General features: G+C 38.1%; 1 protein-coding gene across 1 annotated transcript; it reads right to left on the bottom strand.

The window, feature by feature from the left end:
- Nucleotides 1–4,686: 4,686 nt before the first annotated feature.
- Nucleotides 4,687–9,352, bottom strand: LOC137819691 (auxin response factor 9). Its single transcript, XM_068623609.1, has 14 exons — nt 8,725–9,352; nt 8,490–8,617; nt 8,252–8,347; nt 7,860–7,916; nt 7,617–7,769; nt 7,438–7,522; nt 7,251–7,341; nt 6,963–7,127; nt 6,758–6,877; nt 6,616–6,688; nt 6,376–6,529; nt 5,691–6,292; nt 5,387–5,574; nt 4,687–5,269 (listed from the first exon to the last, which is right to left on the bottom strand). Exons 1-14 carry the CDS (start codon nt 8,756–8,758, stop codon nt 5,134–5,136), a joined length of 2,082 nt encoding a protein of 693 aa, XP_068479710.1. The 5' UTR covers nt 8,759–9,352; the 3' UTR covers nt 4,687–5,133.
- Nucleotides 9,353–9,888: the final 536 nt, after the last annotated feature.

Genomic DNA, 9,888 nt, shown 5'->3' on the forward strand with positions numbered 1-9,888 from the left:
GTTTATGGGCACCTTCACTCAAGGTACTAGAACAGGAAAGAATCTTATCTCTAATGAGAATTATAAAATAATAACAGAAAAACCACCTGTTACGGGGCACCACTTATCTTCAGGTGCTAACTTCAAGAAAATATTTCGCTTACGTGGGCACTCTTACTCATGGTGCAACGTTATCTTCCACTATGCATGCAACTTAACCACTACATGCCCTAAACGCACACTTAGGTTACAATATACTTTCATGGCTTAACCACCACATGCACCACACGTGCTCCTAGGTTAAAAAAAAACACTTTACCAATAACCTTATATTAGTATATAAAAGATTAGTTTATTTATTTTCCAACGAGCTTACTAACAAAGTTGGGCCAGACATATGACCCACTTTATAGGCCCAAAAGCTGAGTTGATTGGCCAACACCGTGCACCGAGCTCCGATCATTGAGCACATAAAACTTTGTCCAGTACACAAGCCCCCCAGGCTCGAGCTGAGCTTGGCTAAGCGAGAAGGCTTTTCGAGTGCTCTGGCGACTTACGTGGCAGTTTCCCAATGGGTAGGTGGGACGCGGTGCACAAAGCGTTTCTGAGGTAACGTCACTTTGAAATGTCGAATGTACGCGTGATACTCTCATCAACAGCGGTAAAGCGTTGTCGGTTGACATTCCCATACACTTATAAGCCAATGTTCAAAAAACTCATTACCACCCACTGTTTCATTTCCTTAACCCTTGCAAAACCCTCGCGTTCTTCGAACTTCCTCTGCACCTTCCTTCGAGCACCCAAAAATCTTCATCGTCTTCGACTACTTACTGCAACAAGGTACTTCCTTTCAACAACTCATCACTTTATATGTGCATCACTACTTGATTAAAGCATTTGTGATTATAATTATCATATTGCCTAAGTTGGGGTTTGTCTGGATTTACTCGTGTTTGTATTCTTCTTGTGTTTGCATTTTTTAGATATACTTCTTCAATGGATTACAAATATTTATACCCCTGGGCACCTCAAAACCTCTTAGAAGAGACCTCCATGTATACCTCCCATGAGCTTATAGTGGCTCTTAGAAAGAATGAGTGCCATTTTGGCAAAGAGAACGATAGAGCTCTTAGGATAATCCCATGTAGGGAGGATGAACCTGTTTGTTGTGATGAGTCATCAGATCCTGAGGGACCTTTTTGTTACTTCTATGCCATTGTGTTCAAAAGGATTCTCCTTTGCTTTCCCTATTCAATTTCGAAAAGGAACTCCTTACCGAGATCAATGTAGCTCATGTCTAGCTACACCCAAATACCTGGCCATTTATTCGGGGCTTCATCATCCTTTGCACATAGTTTGGCCTTTTCATTTGTTGAAGTCTTTTTGTATTTTTTTGAGGTCAAACACCTAGGGTGCCAACTTTGGGTATCCTTCAATGGGGTAGCCTTATAAGGGCCTTAAAGGAAAATTTTGAAGATACGCTGCAACAAAAGGTATCCAACCCTTCTGGATGGGTTTCCTTGTACTGGACCAAGAAACCACGCTTCCAAGGTGCTCGACGCCTAAAAGATCTGCCTCAACGCGATCAGGAGGTGTGCCAATTCTTGTCAAGCTTAAAGGTGGTCTTCGACACTGTCTTTCTCCTAAGCAGAGAGTTCACCCCCAGGGTTCTAAAGGCTTATATTGGTACTATTCCCTATTCTTGATAGTATTAACTTTACTATTGTTACTGATTACTTCTTGTCCTCTTTTGCAAATAGCGTGTTGGCCAGGCTTGACAAGAAAGAGTTGGCGAAGAGGGCTAAGAGGATGAGGGCGGCTGCTCAAGTGCCTCAGGACCTTAAGCTCAAAGCCCCAACCACTGTTGTTCCAACCTTTACCGAAGACGATGAGGAGACCAATTTTGGGTTGGTCTTCAAAAGAAAAAAGGAAAGTCATAGTCGTCCCTACCGAGCATTCCAACTCAGATAGGCGTGCTCCTTCCAACTCAGATGGGCCTGCTCCTTCCAACTGTGCTCCCTCAGCGAGTCCAACTCAGCCACGTGACAGGATGGTGATGCAAGAGGATGAGGGTACGAGCTACAGAGGAAAGGGCCTAGGGGATCTTGACTTAGACGTCCCCTCCCTCCTCAAGGAAACCCTTCTGCCCAATGAAGAGAAGGAGAAACTCATGACCCTCGAGGAAAATCACCTGGCGCACGAAACCATGAGGCAATTAGGGAAAGTCTTCGCTGCAAGCTGCTTGGTCGTCACCAAGTTGAAGGATTGGAGAGGGTCGGCGAACTAAAAGGATCACAAGATTGTTGAGCTTCATAAACAAATGGAGAGTCTTCAAAAGGAGCTTCAACAATCAAAACTCCTACGCCAAGATGGTGAATCTTCAGGAAGAGCTTCAAAAATCCAAAATACGCTAAGAAAATGAAGCCCTCCTGACTGAGAAGGCTAAGGAGGCCTCGAGCTTAACTGAGGAAAAAGAGAAACTCTTGGTAGAGGTGGAAAACTCAAGAAAGAACTAACGCGAAAAGATGAAGACCTTGCCAAAGAGGAAGAAGCATTTACGAACGACACCGTTCAATCCTACCTTGTGGGGTTTGAGGAGGTCGTCGAGCAAGCCTCGGGCCTTCATCCCGAAATCGACTTCTCCCAACTTGGCCCGGGTAAGACCGTGGTCAATGGGTAGCTTGTGGAGGAGTAGCCTTACTCTCCATCTTTCATGTAATCCGTAACACTTTACACACCTTGAACAATATTGCACACTTTATTTTACAAGCACTTTTTATCCAGGCATATTAACTGCAACTTTCTTTACTAGTCTAGTTATTTATCTTAGTAATTTTTTTATTAGCATAGCCAACGCATGCCTCGTTATCTAACTTAGTGAAACGCGATTAGCATAAGTTTAACATTTGTTGATAACATACCAACCTAATACTTATGCCAACGCTCTGAGCTAAAATGACAACAATCTTAATGTATAAATCAAGTATGAAAAATCACGGTGCTCTTAAAGAACTAACCTTTTGATGAACTTTTACCCTCTAAGCAGGGGTCATATACCCTAACCTTGCTAGGCATGGCTTCACATACTCGGGAAGTTGCACCCTTCTAAGCTTGGTCTTCTCAACCTACACTAAGAATGATTCATCTATCTTATTGGAACATCTAACATGGGTGCTCGCTTACACACCAAGTCAACTCCATTTTAGTGCAAACAATCACCTTTACCACGCTTTACTTAATCACTCTAACTCGGGTGATCGTCCTCTCGACGAACTACCCCGACTTCTTTTGAAATAGTCAAATTTCTATTTCAAATATGAGTATTTTATTTGCCAATATGAAATTCTAAAGTCATTTCCTTGAAAAAAAAATCTTGATTTCAAATCATTTCATATCTTGTGTGCTGATAAGTTGAATAATTTAGAATTTATTAATAAAGAATTATTTTATTGGTATAATGGGTTTCCTTCTAGTCTGTGTTCTAGAATTCTTTATGAATATGTATAGTTTACTTATCTACTGTTTTTGTTAACATTTGGATTTTGATCTAATTTTCTCATATCTCTTTATATTTTATTATTTTATTTTTATTTTTTAATAATACGTTTTTTCGTATGATAACATATAATTGTTGTTACTTGAAGTGTGAGCATAGCGGAGATGCCAAGTTAACAAGTTAAATAATGTTGCCGAATATAAAAACTTCATATATAAAAAAATCATTTCATATCTCATCCACTTTATCCATCTATAAAATGCTTTGTTATATGGAAAGAGAATATGAATGATCAAACCAAGAAACCACCGTAATGATTGCAGGCTTGATAAGAGGCATCCCCTTTCACAAGTTTAACAATAGTCCCATTAACCAATTCTTGTCACTCAAAGCAATAACTATAAACTTGTTCCATAAATGATACTTATTCGAATCAAGAACAAGAGAAATCAAGGATGTAGTAAGATTTTCACTTGGGTGAATATACAAGAAACTATGTTAAAAAAGAGTCTATATCATACATGATGAAATAAAAAAAGGAATAAGAAAGGCCATAAAACAAAACAAAAACATAGAACGAACAAGTTAGAGATAAACAAAAGAACTCTTCAAAATAAGATATCTGATACCATCTTATATTTATTCCAACAGCATTCATAATGTGCAAGAAAAAAGAAATAAAAAAAAAAAAACAAAGACTTGAAGAGAGAAAAGGAATTGATTGGTCTATATCTTGTACTGTAGAAGGTGATAAAGAACAAAATTGAAAAACAAACTCAGGAATAGAAAAATAAGAACTAATGAACATCATCATACACAACTGATGAAGAAACATCAAACACATTAGACGAAGCGCTTAACAAGTTGAAACTTTTATTTCAAGTTTATAATATTAAGGGTTATTTAATACTTCACAATATATAAAAAGACATATTTATCAATATTCAGTTTATTTGTATGACATACTTAAAATCATGATTTAAAAGTTGAATTTATCAAATATTTATTAGTTCACGAGTTACTCTTTAGAAGAAGTGGATCTCCCAGTATGGGAATTGCGAAAACCCTTCTGTGTATGGAGGGTTGAGTGGTAACAAAAAAATTTACCGTTGAATTCTGAGTGGTGCCACCACCCTGCAAAATTCAGCCCCTATGTCAGGCGAATCAGCGACTCACTGTCACAGTGGACCACTGTATTTCTGAACAATACATTTGAAGCAATTTAATGCCATAATTTACATTCAGTGATGACAGCAACATACATTGACTCACCCAGATTAGAATTGCAGAGGACACAGTGCACAAGATATGCATACAAAGCACAAATGAATAAGCCCCCATCCCATAAAAAGACAAATCAACCCCCTACATTCTTCTTTCAAACTTAACATGAATATTCACAAATGCTAAGCCTAAATTTGCCATCTCCCACTAATTTATTAAAGAAATCTGTTTTGGTCTTTTTCTAGCACAATTAATGCCTGGTGGTGTCTCTACAAATTAAGTTACAATTAGCTAGTGTTTCACAATAACATGAAACTTACCCAGCCCAAATAGACCTACTTCCTTCCCACAAACAATTGAAGCAACAAGAAGAAGGACCAGCATTTGGGTGCTGAAAAACAAACGCAAAAACCACAAGAAAGAATGTCAAAGTTTCAGGTTTCAGTTGTTTCTGAGCTTATTACAGTCCCATCTTCCACTGAAGAGATTGGCAGTTTGCTTCCACAACACATCTTCTTCACATCCTGACTCGAACAAATGAAGATTCTTCTCACCATACTACAGAATTCACTGCAAGAAAATATAAAATCAATCAGCATGATTTATGATATTGTTCCTACAAGTTGTGCTTTTGATAGAAACGGGTGTAACACTGTGATCCTATAATTGTGTTTAGTAGATACTCACGGCCATGGATCATCTCCCACAAGCATCATGTCACCTTCATCATCGGTGAAGACAATTTCCCACTTATTCCTGTATTGAAGCTGTCCCTTTATGTCAAACATCTCCTCCAATTCATTTATAAGTTTATCATACCCATCCAAAATTGTTAAATCTACAGCACGACCCACTGCAACACCCTGCATTTGAACCTTTTGGCAGGTTTTGAATATCATTGGAACACTCATGTTAGAAAAAAAAATCTTATTAGGCTTCGAATATAAACAACTAAACAGTTTTATCTAAACAAATAATCTATGTTCAACACCTTGGTGCGACTTCTACAAACTTGCTTGCTCTGAGTCTCCTTCGGAGATACTTGTTGCTGTTCTTGTTTCCTCTCCTTGGAAGAAGAATTTGGTACCTCTGACATATGACCAGCATCTGTTTGGGACAAGGTGCTAGTACATCCTTCAGTAGTAACTTTGGCTACATTTACTGCATGCGGAGATGCCTTCTCTACAGCAGGTGAGTTCCTAGAATGATCAATAAGATCAATTCCAAACAACCGATAACTTGCAGCAGTCTCAACTTTGTTCTCCTTGTCAACTTGGTCAAGCACATGCTCATTGCTCAATCTGGACGAATGAGGCTTTGAAACAGGCCAACCCGAGACGCTCTTGCTATCATCTGTTGTGTCTTGAAACAAATGAGATGGACAACTGGAATGGGGAGAGGACAGCCAACTTCCTTCGGTCTGATTCCTTAACATAGTGTTGTTGCTGTTGCTTTTACTATTCATGTCAGTTTGCATGTGATGCCATGAACCAGTTTTGTCATTCTGTTTGCTTTCGGCCAAAACATTGATTTGTGTGGTATCAGGCTGTGGCAGATCGGTATCCCAGAAAACAGAAGCCGCAGATGTTGTATCTAGTTTGAAAGTAATTGTTGAGTGTCAAACAAAACCAAAAACTCAATATGTATAAGATGAGTTATTACAAAAAATTACTCACCAACATCTGGAACTTCACTGGATGGTCGGGGCCTTTTAGTCTTTACAATAGTGGGTTGAACTGAGGGTGTAGAAGCAGAAGCAATAAATGGCTCTATTTCCCATGGTGAAACCCTCTCAGGTCTTGGAACAGCTGCAAGTTCATCCCATTGAACCTGGGGATTGACAACATAAGATAAGATGAGTAAAATGATCACCAAAAAAGTAAATGAACAACTGCAGATTGAAAGAGGGAGAATACCTTGAGCGATCGCCATTTTGAATTTTCCCAATGAGGAGAAATATCTTCAATTCCAACTATGGTACCCGAAAATCTGAACAACAACGTATTAGAATAGCTATAAAAAGGTCACATAATAAACTACCCTGACAAATTGTACTACCTTTTGTCAGTCTCAGCAGAATCATCCCCCTCGAATCTCATCTTAAACCTCATGCCAACACCAAACTTCGTGCTCACAGCCTCCAAATACCTGTTCACACCTATGATAAACTGGCTCGTCCTAAGAAAACAAATCATCAGCAATCATCCACTAATGATTTATCAGTAAGACATTTTATAGTTTTTGAAACTAGTAAAAGTTCTACCTTGGCTTATAATATACTACAAAAAGAGTCTGAGTTGCAACAGCATGAGAGGCAGTTGCAAGAACTCCCAGGTGCATGCTTTGACTGGAAATCACCGATGAAGGCATGCTACTGGCCTGGCGAGCTAGACGCCTCACTCCGACACGTAATTCCCCATTGTCCCCTCTACACACAAAATCTGAGTTAAGAAACACTAGTATAGAACAACTGAAAATATTTTACATGATTTTTTCATTAAAAAACGAGAAGATCTATGAACAAAAGAGATGAAAACATAAGAAGGTTTACCTCAAGAACACAAAGGTATCTCCAGCAACTAATCTTTTGGAAGTCACAAAAGTACTCCAACCAGTCGTGAGCAAGTGTCTGCGTGGCTGACCTGAAAAAAATTAAAAACAAGGTAAAATCTGTAGGCGATCAGAAAGTTAAATCTCTAGGACTTGAAAGAAAACTTATCAATTCCCATCTCCTTTACCTCTAAATATATGCTTAAATCGCCATTCATAACCATGAAGATCCTTTGCAACCAATTCCTGGGTTGGTGTTGGTTGGGACATATCCTATAAAACAAATCAAAACACAGTTTTCTGAAATAAGGGATCCGGGAAGAGACAGCAAAAAGAAATTCAACAAAAAGAAAACAGATTGTATTACCAATGCAGGAAGGCACTCGGTAGCATGTTTCCTAAGAACAGAGAAGCCACCATGGGTGCTAGTATCAGAAGCAGTCAAGACCTTGCAGAACGAGTGAGCCGGTGCCCTTGGAGCTTCAGCAGTGCACGTATCAGCACTTGTAGGCTCATCTTGCTAACATATTAACACCATTAGAATCTAAACAACCGTAGAGAAGAATCGAAGGTTGACCACGAAAATCAAAAGGGGCATTTAGATCCTTACATTAGATTCCGGGACCAAAGTGATCTGCGCATAAACCTCATCCGTTTCTTGCTCAGCCTAAAACATGCCAAAATTCAAAGTAAACATCTGAATCCATTTCCCAACAACAACAATCAAGGTTTTAGGTTGTTGAGATTCTCTAAAGCCACAATTGCAGTCACATCAACCGCAATTGTCACTAATTTTCCACAGCATCAAGATTCACGACAAAACCACGACCACAATCGCAATTTAAAACTTTTCATAATAATAGAAACTCCGAAACCAAGATGCCCCTTCCACCATCTTCTCATACATCCAAACAAGATTCATATTTTTCCCAAATTTCAATAAACAACAAAAAAAAAATCGCAAAATGAAGGATAATCACAAGAGAGAAAAAAAATAATTACCAGTAAATGAACGTTCACGACGCGACAAAGGATTTTCGTGGGAAGCTGCAGCAGAGGAATCCTCTGATTCAATTCCTGGTTGGTTGAAGCCTCTAACTACACAACCCCAACAACAACCACAATTTTAAAAAACAAAAAAATCAAAAACTCACGCTACTCTCTTTGTTTTGTCCACAAATCTCTCAAAAAATTTCACACAAAATAAAAGCAAATTGTTTTCTTAAGCTGCAAAACTCACTTGCTCCATGTGGCCTTGTGGAAAATAGAACACTCTCTGGCCAGCACGAGGAACATCCACCAGTGGTCCCGCGCAAGCCTTCCACAGCTGCTCATACAGCTCATCCTCACCCTCACCCCAACCAACCACTGCTTCACCACAACATAAACAAAAAAAAAAAACCACACCGTTAACCCAAACAACATCATATTAAGAAACCTCAAATTCCACAAAACGCTGCTCATTCGACTCCCACCTTCGGCCGAAACATTTGACGCGCGGCTCAACATGGTTCAACGCAGGTCAACGCCCGAGGACACAAACAAAAATAGAAACAAAAATTTATATTCGCCAAAACACCACGATTCGCTTTGTCTCGCTTGCAGAAGAACCAATCTGAATCACTGAATCAGTGAATCCTCTTTATTCCCTCCACTAGATCCCGTTTCCGACAGCGTCTAACGTAAGAGTTTAGCAGTAACAGAAGCTGAAGCTGAAGAGGAAGTTGAAGAGAAGAATAAGAAGCGTTCCGTTGAACGACGCGCGGTGTGCGTGAGAGGATGGAAAGGAAACGGCGTTACTCGGTTGGAATAATGAATGACCACTCTCCGTTGCATCGACCTCTTTTGTTTATTAATTTATACATAGTCCAATTTTGTTGCTTATTTATTTATTTATTTTCTTTTTTTATTTTATTTTATTTCAACTTGTGGTGTGTCGTGTCATGTGTGTCGCTTCTGTGTTGTCTATTCCCACCAGACACAAGAAACAACCCTATTTCAGTGCTTCTGTGACTTCTCTGTGTTAGTTGTTACTAGACATGCTAATTCTCTCCCCCCTCACACTTTTTACATCTACCAAATCATTTTTTTGTGTTTTTATACACACTGCTTTTTCTCCACTTACTTTCTTAATAAACTTATATTTTAAATTGTTATTATTATTATACAAATTAATAAACTCAAAGTTAAATAATGTAAGTCACTATGCATGGTTAATAGATTCTTTCACATTCTTAATAGATTCTAAATTAATTTTACCATAATTCTTTTCAAGATTATTAAAATTTTAAACCGACAAATTTATTATTTACGTGATTTATTAGAAGTCTAAATATGAATTAAAAAATCTATAAAAATAAATAAAGTTTGATATCATTTTATTTTATATGAACAACGCCTTTTTTAATATTGATGAATTTATCGCACAATTTGTTGGATTTCCCGAACTTTTATTACTTTTTAGTCTCGATTGTTTTTCCCTAAAATTTTGTAGCCTATTAAATGTTGTCTATTGTTTTAATTATTTTATGAGTTTTGTAAATAGTTAAATTAATCAATAATACGTCGTTAATAAGTTATTGAAAAAACATAGTAACTCAAAGTTATATAGAATTTATTTAACTTTAAATGCATATTTT

This window comes from Phaseolus vulgaris, chromosome 10 (genome assembly GCF_051622355.1).
Source record: "Phaseolus vulgaris cultivar YP4 chromosome 10, ASM5162235v1, whole genome shotgun sequence".
In the NCBI taxonomy this organism is placed as follows: domain Eukaryota; kingdom Viridiplantae; phylum Streptophyta; class Magnoliopsida; order Fabales; family Fabaceae; genus Phaseolus; species Phaseolus vulgaris.